Source organism: Ambystoma mexicanum, chromosome 8 (assembly GCF_040938575.1).
Source record: "Ambystoma mexicanum isolate Mex_15411 chromosome 8, UKY_AmexF1_1, whole genome shotgun sequence".
NCBI classification, from domain to species: Eukaryota; Metazoa; Chordata; class Amphibia; order Caudata; family Ambystomatidae; genus Ambystoma; species Ambystoma mexicanum.
In genome coordinates, this window is record NC_090929.1 from 402027401 (window position 1) to 402048450 (window position 21050).

At 44.4% G+C, this 21050-nt stretch overlaps 1 protein-coding gene across 1 annotated transcript in view; it reads left to right on the forward strand.

Annotated features, from left to right (window-relative positions):
* Positions 1 to 21050, forward strand: part of C8H9orf43 (chromosome 8 C9orf43 homolog) — a 906643-nt gene that overhangs the window by 628560 nt on the left and 257033 nt on the right. Inside the window, exons 8-9 of the mRNA XM_069612161.1 lie at positions 5996 to 6203; positions 17371 to 17485. Coding sequence (XP_069468262.1) covers positions 5996 to 6203; positions 17371 to 17485 — 323 coding nt within the window. The remainder of the gene's footprint in view (positions 1 to 5995; positions 6204 to 17370; positions 17486 to 21050) is intronic.

Consider the following 21050-nt stretch of genomic DNA (forward strand, 5'->3'; position numbering starts at 1 on the left):
ATTGATCAATCTGGATGCTAAGATTTTTACTAAGATACTAGCCAACAGGCTGGACGCCATCCTCCCAGACCTGGTACATCCAGATCAAGCCGGGTTTGTCAAAGGCAGACAAACCGCGGACAACATTCGTCGGGTGGCTCATGTAATCGAGAAAGTTCATAAAACACGCACCCCCGCGATCCTGGTAGCTCTGGACGCGGAGAAGGCTTTTGACCGCGTCGAGTGGCCCTTCCTCTTTCGAATAATGGGAAAAATGGGGTTTGGGGGGGACTTTTTGAGGATGGTCAAGGCTAATTATCAGACACCCTCCATTAGGGTAATGGTGAACGGGAGTGCCTCCAGGGAAATTTCTCTACAGAGAGGGACAAAACAAGGCTGTCCCCTCTCCCCAATATTATTTGCTCTCTATCTGGAGCCACTCCTCCAAGCCATCCGAGAGGCAAGGGATATCCAGGGGATTCCATTTGGAGGGGAACAGCACAGAGTAGCAGCCTTTGCTGACGACATGTTGCTCATGCTTATCGCCCCGCGAACTTCACTGCCGGCCTGTGTGGCCCTTTTGGATGCTTTTGGGTCGGCCTCGGGTCTGAAGATTAATGCTATTAAATCCGAGATCCTGAACTTAACGCTCGATCCAGCGGAACGAGAGAATCTACGGGCGGCTTCTGACTTTCTGTGGAGCCCGGGAGGGATACGCTACCTAGGGGTGAGACTTACTGCCAACCTGTCTGGATGGTTTCGGGCTAATTTCCCCCCGCTTCTTAAGGCCGTTAAGAGGGATTTTCTAAAGTGGAGAGCATTGAGGGTCTCGTGGCTGGGGCGGATAGCTGCAGTTAAAATGGTTACACTCCCCAGGCTCCTGTACTTATTCCAAGCCGTTCCGTTGCCGGTACCGGCGAGTTATTTCAAGGAGCTGGAAACTCTAACCAGAGAATTCATTTGGGAAGGAAAGAGACTTAGGGTGGGTGGTCAAATTTTGATGGCACCGAAGAGCGAGGGGGGCCTGGCAGTGTCGAATTTTAGACGTTATTATGAGGCAGCTCAGCTGCGAATTATCAGGGAATGGTTGAAGGGAGAGGAAGGCACGCAAGATAAATTGTGGGTGAGAATGGATAGGGCTGTAGCACATCGAAACCTGGCCGAAGTATTGTGGCTCCCGAAACGGCATAGGCCGGACCATCTTTATGAGAGCACCATCACCAAACTTATGGCTGACACATGGGATAGGCTAGCAAAATCAGAGGGGATTACCACATTCCCATCTCCCTTCACTCCCATATTCGGTAACGGGGACTTCTCCCCCGGGGTGGAGAAAGGCGCTTTTGTGAGCTGGCAGGAAGGGGGCTGTCGGAAACTGTGCGATATGTTTTCTGGAGGAGAGGTGTTATCATTCAGCGACTGTAAGAAGCTTTTTGCGGTACAAGAGAGGGAGAGGCTGAGATATGCTCAGATCCACCATTGGGTTCTTCATCCAGGGAATAGGAAAGCTGCGACAAGGGATCCGACTCCCTTTGAAAAACTCTTGCTTACAAGTGACGGGGTGAGAGGCCTTTTTTCTAACATCTATAAGACTCTGGCAGGTTCGAAGGAAGGGGCCCAATGCGAGAGTGGGAGGAGGCCCTAGGACGCCGGATTAGCCAGACGGACTGGGGGAAACTGTGGAGGAAGATCCCCAAACTGGCCAGAGCGTCCCAACTACAGGAGACGTGGTATAAGATTATGTTTAGGTGGCACTATACCCCGATCCGGCTGAACAGATTTTTTCCTACTGTGACGAGACTCTGCTGGAGGGGATGCGGGATGGTGGGCTCCGCGGAACACATTTGGTGGGACTGCCCCAAGCTAGAACCGTTCTGGGGGGAGGTGAGGGAGGCACAGGGGCTGGCCTTTGGGCTGAAGGCCGGGAGGACCCCGGCGCACATTCTCTTGGGGGAGCGGGTGGTTTTGGGGGAGCGGGTGGTTTCTGAGGCAGGTGAACCTAGAGGAAGGGAAAAAGCGATTGTCATCACGACTCTGGCAGCTATGCAGTTAATAGCCCAGAGATGGAAAGGCTCAGAAGTTCCTAGAATACAAGATTGGTTCCGAAAACTGTGGGAGATAGTGGCTTTGGAATGGGCAATCTATGCCATGGACAATAAGGCCCAAAGCTTCGCAGCAGACTGGGGGGAACTACTGCAAGTTCTTAATGACGATTATAAGGTGATGTGGTGTCCGCAGCGATTGAGGCTTCTTGATTTGCGATAACTGTGTTCTGTTGTTTTTGTTCTCATCTCGTCTAAGAGGGTTGGAGGGTGCAAGGATTTAGCTTGTTGCCGGGGGGGGGGGAGGGGGGGATTGTTTGTGTGTTATTTTGTGAAATCAATAAAAAGAGTTTACAAAAAAAAAAAACGACTAGCTAAGGCAACAAGTATGCATGTGTTATTCTAGGACAGGCGCCATCCATGCCATGCTTGACCAGGTTCGTGGATCATTAGATACATGAATACACACACAGGACTGGAGATAGACACAATGGCACTCATGGGGGAAGGCATGCTCGGTCACCCGTTCAACCCTGTCTTCTATTTGTTTTTACTGCCTTTTCATTTCACATGCTACACTACAAAGAACCAAAGCATTCATCCATTGTTTAAACATACAATTTCTGGGGGCTATTTCAAACACACATTAGTGGCACAGAATGCCAGGTGATTTTCCAAGATAACACAATTTAGTTCATGCGGGAAATCTGGGATTGTAACCCACGTAACCTAGTTCCAAATTCTATATCTCATAACATTTAATTTCCAGAGCAAGAAGATTCTATACAAACAACCCCGCCCCATCACTATCAAATACATTTGTAAATATTAATCCTTGACTCACACTGCACCAGCACTTCACAGTTCACTTTAAATATTAGGTAGTGTACACATATGCTAAGTGTTCTGATGTAGGGTGTAGTGGGAGCTAAAGTTGACTTTGGAGTAGGATGAAGTTTCTTTATATTAGGGAAATACCAGATTTGGGAAGACAGTTTATTTTAACGTTTGTAGACGTTACACATTGTTACCTTTAGATTGAGCCTTTGTACCTTAAAGATTCCCAATGCTTCTAGACTATACTTTTTTGGTAGGAAAATCTAAACAGTTTTTAGAAACATGCTTTTTCTGCTAAGCTTTTTAGTGCATTAGATAGAAATTCTTGGCATTAATTTCATTTTTTATTCTGAGGACATAATGCAGCATATTTCTCCTGTATTTTTGTTCTCCCCTCGAGGCTCAGGCCCCAGGGAAGCTCCATCACCCACCAAACGTTGTAGTAGTCCATCATTTATTTCACTTTTCTGTCAGAGAACCATGGCTCACAAGTGAAGTTGCCATACGTGCCCTAAGAAACATTTAGCCTGTGGTTTGCACTAACACATGGCCATGTGGAGCAACACTGTGCTCTATTACACTTGTATGAGGCAGTATAGTTAATACATGGGTGTAAATGAGAATAAGCATGTTCAGAAACAATGGCTGTAAAGCCCTTGGTAGTCTTTCTTTTTTTTAAATGTATTTATTTTTTATTGTGAAATTGATCAAATTCTGATCTTACACACATTTACAATACCTAAATGAAACATTATTAAAAATAAAACAGAATTCATCACAGAAAACATTGCACATTTTTAAAACAAGTGTTTGCCTATTTAAAAGTAATCAAAATGTCTTAAGATTATTAGCCAGTCTAATTTCAGTATATCATGCTGAATCCAATTTTGCTAGTACACCCAATCCAACCAACATTTTAACAATCGCATAAGTTAAAAGGGTTTCCTCACCTGCAGACATACGATTCCACAGATCATTTGAGTCTGTAAAGTCATTTATCAAATGGAAAAATCTCCCCCGGTGTTTTGTTCTCGTTGCTGACAACATTGGGCAGTCCACAAGTATGTGCCAGAGAGTTTCTTATTTTTCATCCGGCACACACCTTTGACAGATGTCATCACCCTCAATTTTTTTCTTTTTTTCGTGCTTTAATTTTCCCAGTTGGTAAGAAGTTTGATCTGACTCTTAAGAAGTGTGTTCCTGTAATAGGGCATAGAAATTGGTTGAAGTCATTTGGCAAGTTGCAGAGTTGTTTATCAATTATTCAGAAGGGGGAGTGCAATTTATATTCTCTTGTGCGTGAAATGGTTTTAATCCAATTCATTTCTCTAAGCCCCTCCTTTTCATCTAATGGGTTACCCATTAAATCTGAATGGTCTTCATTTATTCCATGCAGGAGGGTATCAGCCACACTTAGAATCTTATTCAGGAATGTAGATGTTCCTGTCGTCAGGTGGTTCAATAGGTTTTCATAGAGGGTGTTTCTCGGAGGGGCAATGATATTGCTTGCCAGGGTTAGGACCCGCCAATGAAACCAGTATTGCAATTACAGGAGGCCCAGTTCAAATCATAATGAGACCATTGGGACAGAGGGGGGCAGTCTGAGCACATTTTTCCAGAGTCTACCCTTCAATCTCTCCCATGGAATACCATATGCTCTCTGTTCTATTTACATCCCATACATTATTTTTGGTATCACTTTCCCAACATGAAAGTGAATTAAAGGTCTAACTGTAAATTTACACATCTTACGTTCTAACATTTTCATTTGGGCAGTCTGCCGGTCTATTTTCTTTTCAATGTGGTCAATGACAGGCAATCTACTTGTAATCTACTTGTGAGCCTATTTAGATTGAAATACCAAGTAGGTCACCACCTCCTTGCTCTTGATTGGTATTCTCTCCATCATCCATTTGTGCCTTTATACATTTCCTTCTAGTGTTTCCAAACATAATAACGTTATTTTTGTCCTGATTAATGACTAAATCATTTACCTTTGCATATTTTCCGACAATGCTATCAGTAATCTGTGTAGTCCTATGGGAGAGCCATCCATAAGGGCTATATCATCAGCATAGGACAGCCAACTAATAGGGATCCCTCCCACTTTTGGTCTAATCAGAGCTGCTTTTGCCAATGCTTCATCGAGGTCCGCCATACATTGGTTGTATAAGCATGGTGCGAATACACATCCCTGGCGGAGTCCCTTTGATGTCGGGAAACTACTGTTGTCCTTTCATGCATATACTCTAAGATGGCCAATAGTGGTGCTGGGATGCCCCCTTTTTTTAGCTTTCTCCACAGCAGATGCCTATTTACCAAATCGAAAGCCTTGTAGAAATCGATTAGGGCCACAAACATTTGATCTGGCAGTGCCTTCACTCCTGATCCTGTTCCATTTTTAAGGACAGAGAGTATCATACCATTGACCGTTGTTGACTTTCTCTTTGTAAACCCACTTTGGTTTCTCGGAAGAATGTTATTTTCCTTAATCCAGGTTTCAAACCTTTATAGTATTAGTGCTGCGAAGATTTTGCTATCACAGTCCAATAAAGCTAATGAGCAATAGTTATTAGCGTCAGATCGATTGCCTTTTTAAAGATTGGAGCAACTATGCATTCTTTCCAGGAGCACAGTGTAGCTCCTGCTCTCTCAGAATGTAGTTAAACAAATGTGTCAGGATCAAGAACCAAAGATCCACATTTGACTTGAGTATTATGTTTGTGAGTCCTTTCGGTCCTGCTGCATTATAGTTCGAAGATTTTGTGATCAAATTCCTAACTTCCAGTTGATCGAACTCCACGATCCATGGGTCATTTGTGTTTAGTCCCTTACATTCTCTCTTTAAGTCTTCCCACACATCGGCCCAATGAATTCACCATTCAGATTCCCCTACTGAATTGCTTTGCATTATAGTATGGTATACAGTGTCTGCATTAATGAGAGCCCAAACGTTACGTGCATTGTTTTAAGAGCACTGACAGCATTCTTTCACTGTCCTGCTGAATCATTAGTTGTTTCTGGTCATGTATTTGGTAGCTTTTCACTGCACCAATAAAAAAAAGACAAGAAATGTCCTTTGTTTCCCAAGAACAATTGTATATACTGCTAAAGGCTTTATCTTGGTGTATTGGTAGCTTTTCTGCAGAGGGAGGAAGTCCAGAAGATCCACTTCAACAGAGAGCCAACACAACCCGGCAGACCTGCATCATTGCCCCTGAGTTGCAAGACCTAAGAAGTCCACTTCTTGATAACAAGAAGATGATCCTGCATGAAATGAAGGAGAGACGTTCACACAGTGGCCCTGTGCAAAATGGTTCCCCTCGCTACAAACTGGATGAAAAGGTTCGTCTTGGGTAGCTTTGTACGTTGATAATGAAAGTGTAGCATGGGAATTACAAAGTAGGCAAGAGATCTACTGGGCTGGTATGTTACAGAAAGCTTGTCCCAGGGCAGTTATTTTCAAATGTTATTACCATCTGCAAGCTGTTCTTTGATATCCTTAATCCTTCACATTAATGCCAGTAGGCAAAGTTCACTTCAGTAAAATAATCAATGCGCTGAATATGATTATTAAGTGTTTTAATTCCAAAAGTCAATGTATCTCAAAGCTAAAGGCACGAACTATGCAAATTAAGTGACGTTGACGGGACATTGTGTGAAAGGTTTTAGTCGTGCTGCTATTCACTTCCTGTCCCTTGCAGTGACCTATGATATGGTCAAATGGAAAGGATAGCCAAAAACTACTGTTGAGAAGACAGTTTATAAATCTCTAATGGAAGGTAGTTCTTGCCCCTTGAAAAGGCTGAGGGCCACAAAACAAGTAATGGTAATGCCAGGGCACCTTTTCTCTATCTCATCATCTTAAACCAGGGGCATTTGTGTATCAGGAATTGATTGTAAAAACAAATGTGATTAATGAATTGGGTACACTTGTACAATGTAAAATGTGTAAAATGTGGGCAGATCCCAATCTGATGTTTTGACAGAATGGCATCTTTGAGTATGGAATAGCCTAAGCATTTTTAATTGTTCATACAGAATGACGCTGGTACTTCTATCTCAGAAAGTGAGATCTGCTAATTATACCCAACTTTCATAATGCTCTGTACTAAAAAGTATAGTGTCCCAGGAGGATAGCTCAGCAGCAACATGCTCACCTTGGAAGCAAGACGACACGAAGCAACACAGGTTCGATCCCCTTGTCCGCGCTTAGAAACCTCTGGGTGTTTAAGCGTGTTATAAATATGCAACTAAGACAAAAACAACTACACAACTAAAACAAACAATTCCTGTAACAGCGCCTCGATGCCCGCGGGCTGTATGAGCGCTTTAAAAATACTAAATAAATAAAAAATTAAAAAATAGTGCAAACATGTGTCTTTGCTGGCACTGTCTAATGACACCCCCCATAAAATCCTTTGCAGGTTGGCAACATGGAAGTTCCAGGGTAACATGTACATTCCAGCAAATAGCCTGCAGGAATCCAAAGTTACCACATCCAGGGGCTGCCTTTAACCGTGGACAACTCTGATCCAAATACCTTAACAAGAGGACAGGAAATATCACAAAGGGGTAAGCTGGGATTTAGGGCTTCACATGTGAACACTGCCAGGACAATAGAGAACTCACAGCAGGGTGATAATTGCTGGAGTCTTTGATGCAGGACAGACAATAAAAAGCAAGAGTTACAGTAGCCTGGAGAGGATTTGCAGTTACAAGGTGTTCCGCCATCTTGGGATTTCTTAGGCCACTTACATTTCCTGTTCCCCCTCCCCACAACGTACTCTAGGACTAACATCATCAGACAAAGTGTCTTGTCAAAGCAGCCTGTTTTGGACCCTTGTGGGAAGCTTGACATGGGCCAATGCACTGTGTGAAGTTCCCCCACCATTCTTAATTGAATTATCTCTGGATATCAGAAGACACTTAAACATAGATAGTTGTTGGGGGTACAGTCTTTCCAAAGTCCTCTGCTAGAGAGGTGGATATAAAGACTCAAAGGAGGGTGCAAGACAGCCGCCTCATCCATCCCAAAGAAGCATTTGGGGTTAACTATTGTTTAGGCAAGGTCTGTAGCTGCCTGTAGACTGGTTACCAGGATCCTGTTTGAGGTGATAGCCCCTGCAATTGCCCTTTGGCAACACAACCTTCCTGGCTTGAAAGGGAGGAACAAGGACTCGCTGCATCCCTAGAGACCCTGGAAAGGTCCCCCGGATAGCAAGAAGCCAAGGAACAGCTGTAAGATCCTTCCTGCCTTGAACCGCCTTCAAGCCAACCCAACCGCTTCAGAATCGTTTTTGAGCCAACTCAGAAATCCTGGAGCTTCCTTTGACACTCACCGCTTCTGTGATACACTTCGAGCCATCGAGATGCTGGCTCAACCATCGACTTACTGCGCTCCAGCAGTCTTCGAGACAATCGTCGACACAGAACCATATTGTATTGCTGGACGGCATTGAACCAACTTGACCATTTTGACAACGACTCAATCCATTGGGATCACCCCACTTGTCCATCTCAATGGTGTTTCAACTCAGTGTTAAGCATCAAGAAGCCTGGCTTGATATTGGTGAGCCACCAAAGAGGAATATAAAGGTACTGATAGTAGTTATGTTTTAAGGGCCTTAAGTGACAATTTAAGACCTCACTCCTTCCTTTTTGAGCATATCCTGTTGATGGTGAACATTGCTGCCTGTCTACCCCTGTGCTCAGGACCACAGTGCTCTCTTTCATCTTAAAGTCTGTATTGTCTGTATGTCACAAGCATGGGATACCAGTATTTCTATTAGTGCGCTTGTATTTTTAATTGAATTAAAATCTCTTTTTTATGTACCATTGATTGGACATTTCTTTATTTTCGCAACAAAATAATATTGTTTTTGGATGCCTCTTTGCTTGCTCACATCCATATAGAATGCTCTCAACCCCAATTTACACAGGAGGCAAAGGAGGGATGCCCGTTTGGTTGTTCCATTTCACCTTTTCGATTGGGAACACTGCTATTTTAGTAGTAGTGTGGAGCTGGTTGGGAGTTTTATCCATTGCTCATCCCTGTACTCCTACAGAACAGTAGTAATTTCACCTTACTGGTGTTCAGCAATTGGGATCTAGCACAGACTGTGCCCAGAGCTTAGTCAGTCAAAATAAATGAATTGTACAGGCAACATTAGAAACACTGCTAGGTGCTTTTCCATTTTTACACAATGAAACTGAACATGGATTTCGTGAAGGGCTTGGAAATCTAGCAACCTTCACGGTCTGCGTCACTAAAAGGTACTTCCGCATGGCAGCAAGGTTAGTAAAGCTGTCAAGCTTTCAAGGACACAAGAGTGGATGAGTAGACCCGGTGGCGAGTAGTGACCTTGAGCCCCCAAAGCCAGGTATCCATTCTGTTGGGGGAACAGTAGTGAATGGAGGCAGCGACAGCAAAAGCTCTTCCTGCCACTGTTACCAAAGGGCATGCAGTGAGGTTTCCCAAAGATCCTCAGTTTCAGTTAGGTCCAAAGTTTGTTAGGTCTGGAGTCTCAGCCAAGTCCCCAGGGTAGTCTCAATGGGGCTGATCTGGGTGCTAAAAAGCTCCTTCTGGAAGAAGAAAGTGGTTCTGGTAGAGAACAAATTATGGATTTAACAGAACAGGAGCAGAGAGATCTGGTGGTGCTAGAGCTTCATAAGCTTGGGCTTCAGGAGAAAAGGGAGAGCCGCACACAGTCTTCTGAGGGAGAGGGAAGTGTTCCCAGGAATGCCACAAAGAACATTTAGGTGCCATATCCACAAGGGCCTCGTCCAGACATATGAAATGGGGGAAAGACACCTTTGACTGGTATGAAGCACTTGAATAAGCCGTCCAGCTCTTTGAGGTGGAAAGGGGATTGGAGGCGCCAATCCTTATGAGCCACTTACGGACTCAGGGCACTGAGATCATTCAGTTAGCAACCGAGCAGAGGCCCAAGTTCTGCACAACCCCAAAGCAAAACCTGAGGAATTTTAGGGAATTTACAAAAAGGGTAATTCAAACAAACCTTTGAGGCATTTACACATTTGACTCTGAATTATGCGTGAGTAAGTGGGTGACTAGAAACAAAGTTGATGCTTTTGAAGGAATGTGTAACTTGGTCATATTTGAGCATATGCTTAAAAAGAATTCAATTGTGGGGCATAGTTACAACAATGGACAAGAATATCACAGACCCTAAGGATCTTGCAGAAGCTGCTGAAAAGTATATGGAGTACCCTCGCCCGGAAAAAGACTGAGCATGCACATCCAATGCAAAAAAAGGCTTGACACAAAATGAAACACAAGGAGGGTAAGGGAAAAGGTTGTAATGTTTCTTACAAGAAAGGCCCCCAACAAACGAATGGTAAATCCCAGCCACATAGCTTGTCAGCTTCCACAGAAAAGAAGAGTAATGGTACCACTAAAACTGGGGCACCAACACCCTTTCCAGCCAAATGATGTTTTCTGTCTAGGGACCTGACCCATAGGAATGGAGATACTGCCTGTGAAGGTACACACAAAGTCCCTAGTCCATGCTGGCCACATGGAGGTGGCCATAGTCCACATGGGCATCCTAGCAGGTTAATTTCCACTAGGCCAAGAAGTAGATGAGTGGAACTCTGAGTGAAAAAAGTACCAGGTTATCACAGCAAATACCAATGCAAACACTCACATCCTTTTCGAGCATGTCTTCTTTAATGGGAGCAAAGCTCCCATGCTGCATGACACAGCTGCTAGTGTCACAGTTTTCAGGTGACAGTGGGTGCGAGGAGGATAGATCAGACCGCTTGGTCAAGGGGTTTGACGGCTGCAGCCAGTGCCCCAGGGCAATGGTAGACTTTAGCTGGAGGGGGACCACTAAGTGCTGCATTGCAGTTAAAGACTCCATTCCAGTATTATATTTGTTAGGGAATGACATTAATGCTCCTGAAATAATCCCTGTGCTCACTAGAGCAAGAGCTCTGGCGTCAGCCTGCGAAGCAGCATTTGAGGCCATGGGCCAGAGGCTCTTCCTGCTGGTGAGTGCAAGGGACCAGAGACTCTAGTAGCACCTAGTCCAGATCATAGTTCCATTGAAGCACCTGCTCCTGCGGGAGAAGGCACGGTGGACACTACTCTTGTAGCAAACGAATCTGTGAACTAAGGGTTGCATTCTGGCATAGAAAAGGAACCTGAGATCGAGGACATGGTAGCTTCAGACCTCATATACCTGCCAGAACTGTGCGAGTTGACCTCAGCTGTAGGCCCAAGTCAGACTGACATTTGCCAGGTCCAGAAAAAGCAAGCAGAGGAACCAGCTCTGGCCCCTGAATTGGTTGAGGTATACTGGGAGAATAATCTCCTGTACAGTCACCCCAAGAATTCTGATGCAGGGTGCGACAGGAGATTGGTTGTGCCCAAATGCCACAGGAGGTTCCAACTGGCTTCGATCACCACATTCCTTTTTGCCAGGTCACGGAGAATGGCCAAGACATCTGACAGGTTGTCGTTCCATTTTCACTGACCCCAGATGGCCATACAAATGAAGGAATGTGTGTACTCTTGCCACACACAGAGCTTCTGGCAAGTCCGGCAGTATGACAAAAGCCCCCTTAATTCGACAACCAATTGTTGGGTGGCCTTTTGAGAGGATCGGGATTGATATTGTTGGTCCTTTGCATCCCAAACCACCCCAGGGAACGCATACCTTTTGGTAGTGGTAGGCAATGCCACACATTACCCTGAAGCCGTCCCAGTGGTGCAAAAGGCTCCGATAGATATATTCTCTCTTGTGGGGTTCCCCAAAGAAGTATTCTAGGACAGGGGCCCCAACTTCATATCTGCGCATATGAAGGTGATTTGGGAAGAGTATGTAGTTGCTTAAAAGGTCTCAACAGCTTTCCATCCCGACACCAATGGGCTTGTGAAGAGGTTGATCAAGACTTTGAAAGCCATGATTGGTGGTTTGGAAGAGCACCTGAGGAATTAATGTAATGTTCTTGTTTCATTTGCCATAGAGTTGTGCCACGGAACGAGTAGGGTTGAATCCCTTTGATCTTTTGTTTGTCCATCCTGCCACGGGGTCCTCTAAGTCTGATGAGGGCAGGATGGGAGTATACGCCCTGTAATTATTCACACAACATAGTGCATTGTTTGCTTGGGTTAAGGACCAGAATGACCCAGTACATGGAACAATCTAAAATGAATCTGAAATTCAGCCAGGAATTTAACACTGGCATAACCAGAAGGCAACAGAAACTAAATGTACACCTACTTACACTCTAGGGTAGTTCATCTGGGTAGTGTAACATGTCAAACTCAGTGCACTTCAGGACAAGTGTACTTTACCATATTTTGCTTCTGGAAAAGATCTGTGGGTTTAAATAATTTTGATACAAAGACTCCCAGGCAGTGGTATAGGGTCCTTCATGTCAACCAACTGAGGCCTAATTACAGCAGGAGTTACTTGGTGTTGTTTATGGTGAAAGATTGTGAGTCTGAAGAGGAGACTGATCCCTTCCCTTTCTTACTGCACACACAACCCACAGATGAATCCATAGAGAGGCTGCAAACCTCCTCTGAACTGACAGAACAGCAATTGCAAGACATCTAGCAGCTGCTGGCCTAATTTGCAGATCTGGTCTCAATGACTCCAGGTTGTACAGACAAGTGTGTCCGTCGTATGACACGGGAGACAGTACACCAGTGAAAAGCAGTATTCACAGGATGCCTGACATGATGAGGAACACCATCACATACGAAGACTTAAAGATGTTGGCCCAAAGGGTCATTGAACTGTCCCATACCCCATGGGGTAGCCCTGTAGTGCTGGCTCCTAAAAGGTTCAGCAACAGGTCAACTGAAATTTGCTTTTGTGTAGCCTATACTGGGCTCAACCCTGTGACCAAGGCAGATGCACACCCAATACTGTACACAGACAAAATCATTGATATGCCAAGTACCAGAGTACCTTTGACATCCTGACCATGCGCTGGCAGATTGGCCTGACTGACATAGCAAAGTAAAGGTCAGCATTTTCCACACCAGGGGCGCACTACCTATTCACTATTGCGCCCTTTGGGTTACTAAATGCCCCTGCCATCTTTCAGAGGGTTGTAAACCAGGTCCTATCTGGCTTAGAAGAATTCAGCATTGCCTATTTATTCTGCCACACCAATTTAAAACAGGCCATGCAGGATGCTGGCTTGACTATCACTCTGATCCAGGTGACAGCAGGTCATCTTTCGGCTTCACTGCATTTCACTAGAGTTTTATCAAGGATTATATGATCATAGCCCTTCCCTAGAATGGTTTCCCATTCAGGAAAATGTCAAAGATAGTCACTTGAACTCCTGCCGGCCAAACAGCTTATCGGAGCCTAAAAGATAGTTTGTGTAGGGCCCCATTTCTAAAGATTTCAGGTTACGGATAGGAATTTATAACCCAGACAGGCTCCTGTAAATTTAGAATTGGAGCAATTCAAGCACAGCTAAGCTCAGAAGCATTTGAATAGTCTGGTGACGTAATTTGCATGCGACTGACCAAGAAAAAACTATACTGAGCCATAATTGAAAAAGTAGCATTTGATGTGGTTTACACAAGGTGAATTTCTAAATGTGTGGGTCTCACCTTACTGTCCAAACAGACCACCGGCCATTCAGGTGGTAAATGGAATATGGATTTGCAGCATAAGCCTGGATCATATGTTTGCTATAATGATGAGCCAGACCCTTAAAAGGGTGGCGTTCGACCATTTTTTGGTGGGTGAGCGTGTGAAAGTATTCCATCTGTAAGGCCAGACTACTCTTAGCTTTTGGACTTTACGTACAGAATGACACTGGTAATTGTATCTCAAAATGTGAAATCTGCTAATCAGTCCTCACTTTCATGATGCTCCGTGCTGGACAGTATAGTGCAAACATGTATCTCTGCTAAGACTGTCTTCCGACACACCCAGCAGCTGCCTTGCAGTTTGGCAACATAGCAGTTACAAATGAACATGTGCATTCCTGCATATAGCCTACTAGAACCCCAGTTTCCCACAGCCAAGTGCTGCCTTAAAGCGTAGGCAAGGCAACCCTGATTAAAAGTATATATAATTCTGTATTGCAAGGCCTTGTGGCAGATTAATAAATACATATAAGTCATATCTAGTTTGACTTGTGGTTTGTGAATATATAGTATTATTAATGCCCAAATGCTTTGTCATTGTATTACCAGCTTGGTTTCTATTGCCTCATTCAAGTGACAGGGCTTTGTTTATCAGCCGTCTGGGCTGGTTTTACCAAAAAACAAACCATTTCAGCCCAGCTGTAGAAACTCCCCTTTGTACTTTCTGGGAAGGCGTGTCACTTTCCAAGAGGACAGGAACTTTTCTCAGTAGGTTAGCTGGGAACCAGTGCTTCAAAGGTGAGCCCGACCAGAACAGTGGAAAGCTTACACCTTGGTGGCACTTCCTGGACCCCCTCCCTCAGGGAAAATATAGGAGATGGAAGAGTTATAGTAGCCTGGGGAGGAGTTACAGCCAAGATAAAGGCCTCCACCATCTTACAATTTTGTAAGTCACTCACAGTTTTTGTAACCCAACGCCACCTCCTGCCCACAAAACACTCTAGGACTGACATGTGCCAAAGACACTTGTCACAGAAGACCGAATTAGAGCCTTACAGAAGGCTTGAAATGACCAAACCGCTCTGGGAAACTGACTGTAAAAGGGGGTCAAATTCCTCCTTAGTTGAATCATCTTTGGACACGACAAGGTGGTTTCACCTGCAACTTGATTTGGGTACAGTCTGCCCAAAGCCCACTGTTGTAGAGGTGAAGGTAAAGACTGCAAGGAGGGAGCAGGACCCTCCCTTTGCCCATCTCATAGGACCTTGTGGGGTGAAATGTTGTGTGGACAAGGCCCGTCTTCTGCCTGAACACTGGTAACCAGATTGCTGCTCACAGGAGGTCGCAGTCCCTACATGTGATCTCTGGCAACCTTTCTGGCTTGGAAGGGCAGAACATTGACTCACTGTGTCCCTGGGGACCCTGGACGGGGTCCCCATCAATCACGAAGTCTAAGAAATGCTTCTGGCTCTGTTTCCCACCTTAATTCTCTTTCTAGTCAATTTTACAATTTTCATGTCGGCTTGGAGCTTCAGCATGTTCCCTGGAGCTGCCTTTGCTTCTTTGGTCCTCTTCAAATCATCGAGCCGCCGACTTGACCATGGCCTGCCTTTGCTCCAGCTGCCTTCGAGCTGATCATCACTGTAAAGCTGAATCACATCTACTGACCTATCAAACCGACTCGACTGCTTAAAAATACTAAAAGCCTGCATGTTATCCCTGCTGGAGGACCGCATTGGATCACTGGACCACATTGAACTGACTTGAGTCTTCACACAGACTCGAACCATTGGGCACACCTAGCAGAATCGTCTCAACTGAGATCCTCCTCATCGGTACACCTTTACCATCCTTTCCCCCTACTCTCTGGCCGGCCTCCCTTGGCCCTCCTCCTACCTCAACCTGCGAGGCCAAGAACCTCGGGGTCATCTTTGACTCCACACTTTCCTTCTCCCCACACATTTCTGACGTCTCTAAAAAGTCAAACTTCTTACTCCATCTCCTCAGAGGTACTCTGCCTTTCCTCTCCTTCCCCCAGAAGCTCACTGTCTCTCAAGCTCTGGTTCTCTCCAGATTGGACTACTGTAACAGCCTCTTTCTAAATCTACCTGCCTCCACTCTCTGCCCTCTACAACTAATCCAGAACAGGACTGCAAGACTTGTCTTTGGCCTCAAGCCCTGGGATCGTATCTCTCCAGCTCTAAAATCCCTTCATTGGCTCCCAGTGGATCCAAGGATTACATTTTAAACCCTCTGCATTGTCCACAAGGCTTTCTGGGGCCTAGGTCCAAAATACCTTCAACTATCCCTCCCCAAATACCTCCCCTCTCGAGCCCTTCGCTCCTCTACCTCGAACTCCCTCAGGGTCAGTTGTTTTTCAAAGAAACGAGCTGGGGTCAGATCTCTGTCTTCGGCTGGGGCCTCCCTTTGTAACAACCTACCAGCCACCTTGAAACTTGAGGAGAACATCTCTGGTTCCCGAAGCACCTCAAGACCTTCCTCTTCGCTTCCGCCTTTAACCCTCTTCTCCCGTGCTGACTTGTTTTTCTCTCTTGGCACTGTGCACCTGGACACCCCCTGTTCTTTGGGCCCAGGTACCTGCTCACCCTGGCTCCCTTGTGCACTGCCTCCGGGCCTCCCTTTGCACTGGGTTCTGTATCTGAACCCATACAGTCCCCCACTCTTCCTCTGCACTTATCAGATATAACCTATCTGACTAATCTTGCACTTGCCACTTACTGGCTGCACTACCACCTTTTCATTGCCTGTATTTATTCAATTATTTAACTTATTCTTTTCTCTCCTCTGTTCTGCACTTTCCACTTCTCCCCTTCGACACACTTTCCCCCTTTTCCCTTCTCCATGCACTTGCGTGTTCTTAATGTCACTGGCCCTAGTAAGATCATTGTTTTTATTTTTTGTTCTCCCTTGTTCCCTTCCCTTTGCTTGGTTGTCCTCTGAAACACTTGTGTACCAGCGCGATATAAATACAATATCATATCATATCATAACTCCATTTTGACCAATTGGAAAGCACCAATATTCCTGGCCCGATGCTATAGCGGAATATAAAAGTGCTTGTAGTGGTTCTGTTACCCTTGCCCGATTGTCCGCCTTAGTGACAATATTAGACCAGACTCCTTACCTTTTGAACATGTCTTTTTGAACTGGACCAGTGCTGAAAAGAGTAATGCTTGTCTACCCCTGTCTTCAAATACAGGGTGCCCTCTTTCAGCTGAAAGTCTGCATATTCTTTGTTTTCTTTTTACAGAGGTAGCTAGCTAGTGTTTTTATTAGTGTGTTTGCATTTTTAGTTTAAAGCCTCCTTTTTATTGCAGAACCGTGATTATACATGTTGTTCAGTTTGGTACTGTACTACTATTATCTTTCTGAAGAGTACAGCCTGGCCTGCCCTCTTTCAACGTTTCCACAAGAGGCGAAAAACATGCGTGTTGGTTTGTGCCTGTTTCACTGTTCTGATCAGGATCACTGCTGGTGTAGCAGTAGTGTGGGGCTGACTAGAGTTGTATCCTTACTCATTCCAGTACTCCTGCAGATCAGTAGTTATTCTGTCACAGGTGTACAGCAGGAACATCTTTGGTAAAATAGCTGTGTACTAGTATTAGGGGCGAAATAGTTATGTCCATTAAGACTGGGGATCGGGCAATGTAATGTTCTTCCACATTCAGTGGCGTTTCACTTTCTCATAACCTTGCTTCTGCTAACTTTACTGAGATGGCATCCTTTCCAAATGGTATGCATGTATGTACATAGAAAGACTATACATTCAAAGAGCACACCTCCATTGAAAAAGTGAGATGTGTTTATATTTTTATACAAAAACTGTGCATTGATGTACAAAATATGTATTTTTGAAGAAACATATTGATTTTGGACCGTATGTGCTAACATTTTCCTCAAAAGCCTTTAGGATTTCAGAAGGGGACAGAGGTTGACCTGGAAAGTATAAAGAACCAACCCTACCTGTGGAAGAAGTACATGGATGGAGTTGGACGCAGTGGAAAAATGAGAGTAACAGGTGTGTTATGAATGAATGCAACGGTTTCTTTTATTTATCGTGATAAACAGAAACTTTTTTGCTGTCCATCGTCATGGACCCAATACTTGGAACCTGTTGTTTTGGAGGACATGATGCTTTTACCGGTCTTGGTGGAAACTGCTCTTAATGGACGTTAAACCTTCCAACTTGGAAAATAGGCCATTGGCCTTTACTTGTACTTCCACGCAGCAGACATCAGCCGCTTCTCCTGCCCCTTCCCGCCCATACTGGTGTGCATCAAGCAGACCTCCAGTCAATTACGTAGTTTTCCTTTTAGCTTTTAGGAACTACTCCTCACTGTCATATTTTACTTTTCTTTTTTGTTTAAATTAAATTGCAAAATAGTTCCAAATAAAACTTCAAACACTGAAAAGTACACCATAAATATTACACATATTAATAAAAGATTTGAACCATAATCGCTAATCTTCGTATAATATGGAGACATTTACAAGACAATGGTAAAATTGTAATTGGACTTCATCACATAATGGTCATTTAACATTCTACAATCCAGGTAAAAGACACGTAAAGTTAAAATTACCTGTTAAGTAAATATAAGTGAAAGGAAACATTAAGATTACAGTCCCAGTTCATTACGTTAACTTTTCAACATTCTATAGATAATTTCCCAACAGCAAATATCAGCTACAGTTATTGATAACTGATATCCATTTATCAACTTTATCCAAAAATGCTGCATCTTTAGCATTTCCAAGTTTCTCATATATCCGCCGAGATACTTTGTGTGGAGTTCATCTAGTAAGTTACAATAAATTAATACGTTTAAGCTTTTTAATTAAGCAATAACACCCGATCCTATTGGCCCCAGCGCAGTTACCACACTAGGCGGCCCGCCAGACGGCTGTTATTGCTATGAGCAGTGCACCCCGGGTTTCCAGAAGTACACTTATTGTTAATAGTGTTTGCGTGTCAGTGCCAGAGGTGATCTGCATATCCAAACTGTCTATACAACATATCTTGGCAAAATCTTTGGGGTATTCTATGTGATATTTCCGCTTTACAAAGGCTGCAAATCATCAGCGTTTTTGCGTGTGGCCTTCAAAAGCGGAAATGGACACTACTGCCCATGTTTCACGCCCCCCACATCAAAACCACCCTGGAAAGTCGTTCCCCTGCCCACCCCCACCGCAGACACACGGATCTATACACACAAAAGATGCATACACTCACGTTCACTGGCTCCGCGGCCCCTCCCTTCCACACATTGTAAACATTCACCCCTGCTCCCCCAAAGAACCACATCTGCCTTCTTCTGGATTGCCAGTGCCTGTCAGCCACTGAGCGCAGTCTTGTGCGTCGCAGGGGCGACAGCTAGATTTAGAAAGTGATCTCAGCAGTCTTTCAAAATCAAGCTTTTTTTCGTTTAATATAAAACGAAGAATTCACTCCTCACCATCTCCTGTCCAGGCTGAACAGCACAGTCTCCCATCACGATCGAGTGTGGTGGCCATGTTACACACCCTCTCGCCCTTTCTTCCCATAGCAGGACGCATGGTGTATGCAGCCAGATTTTTCATTAGTCTGGAGGATGCGGCAAATGGAAAATATAGGCATTAGATTTCTCATAAATAAAATACATTCAAATCTTTAATCTGGAGACAAGACCATCCATTAGAACCCTATTTACTTTCAAGTGGAAGAGATTATGGACAACGTTTTTAAAGAAAGAGATGTCCCTGCCTTAGGCCAGATGGAATTTGTGTTAGCATAGCTAGAGTAGATGTTCAGTAATCCGTATTACAAGTACACTTTTCAGCCATCACTGCCTACAGGAAAGCAGATTATTCTTTTCATCTCGGTAATTCCTGCATGGTTTGGATAATGGACTTCCAATGATTAGCAGACGAGCACTGGGATAGGAGCATCATAGGCTTGTGTGTAATCTATTTGGTCCCTCTAAAATATCTTACATAGAAGGTTGTGTTTTACTCTCCTGTTGTCTTTCAGGGTTTGTAACATCTCGACCCTTGTCAGTGGTTGTGCCTTAACCCGTTTTCGCAAGAACATGCTGACCTTGCATACACATGTGCATTTGTTGCTAAGGGTCTTTCCAGCTGCCACATCAGTTAGCCAGTTTTCCTCCCTCTATCCCACCCTAATCAATCATCACTTACAGAATACGTTTTAGATACTATTCATGTAAAAGGTGGTTTAACATTTTATCTTGACAAAATAAATCAAAACTCTGAGACAATTGTTTGCTGCTTGTTGAAGTGTGGGACTGGGCTTAGCCGCTTTCAAATAGACTAATTATGGCTCTTTTTGCCAGTTGTGCCTCCTGTGGAAAAAAAGTCCAGGAAAGATGGTTATGCTGTCTGCGTTGTTTGTCTGCTGCAGTCTCACATCATAGAGGGGTGCCCACCTTGCTAGATGTTGCCCTATAGGAGAATAAGGGATAGGGAGGGCATTCTGTGGAGAGCCGACAGGGCTCCCAGGAATCCACTCAGAAGCCTTTGCCTGAATCCCATAGAGAAATGTGTTTTCCACTGCAGGGGAATGGGTTCTAGGCGAGCAATGTCACCTGCTGAAAACTCAACTTCAGCTGTGAAGAGACCTGCAATGCCAGAGACCCCTGAAGAGCCTCATACTATTTGTCAATAATCCTCATGCCAAGAGGCTCTGAGGGGTACAGAAGATCATAAAAATGCAGAGGCAAGAATACATCACCTCCGGGTCCATCAACTCCTCTGAGGTAGATTCGCCCATTGTTTCCATCAAGGCCATTTACACCTCCATAAAAGAATATGTCGGACACTATATTTCAGCTGACTATTCTTGATGCTCCCTTGGCTCTATTCCACCAAGAGTCTCTCTGACAGACAGCATATTAACTTTTACAGATGTTTCCAAGGGCATCCCTGTAAAGCTGAATATTACTACTTCCATTCTGATTTCAGTTATCTTTGAAACATTGCAGCCCAAGAACCCTCACAAACCATTACAACCACTTTTCCTAGGCATCTTAGAACCCACAATGTACGTCAGAGGCAGGGGTTTCACCTTTGGGTTGAACCTGCCTATAACCCGCAAAATCAGTACATTACGCACAGAAGCTGCAATACCTCCCCAGGTATCGGAAAAGAAGAGAGTTGTCAATCCTCATCAACATTGGGAAGACATCCACCCTCCCAACCATGCTTCCTTGCCACTCAAATCTGAGGTGGGCAGAAGCATCTCAAATCATCTAGCCTCCTAGAAATCATCACAGGAAACACATGGGTCTTGGACATTATTCAAGGCGTTTACAGATTCAGGATCTTGAGCACTGAACCTGACATTGCATCTTCCTGATCTCAAAATCTAGGTTATTTAGACCTGCTGATTTAGAAGGTCTATGCATTAGCAACTAAAGAAGTCTGTGGAACAGGTGCCACCATTTCAACAGGGGGAAATGCACCTGTAGGTGGCAAAGCGGGGCAGAGGGATTCTGAATACTGGAATTAAATCAGGTGTTTACTGGAAGGAGACTATATGTGCTCTGTAGCTCTTCAGGATGCATACGTTCACATTTCCTCATACT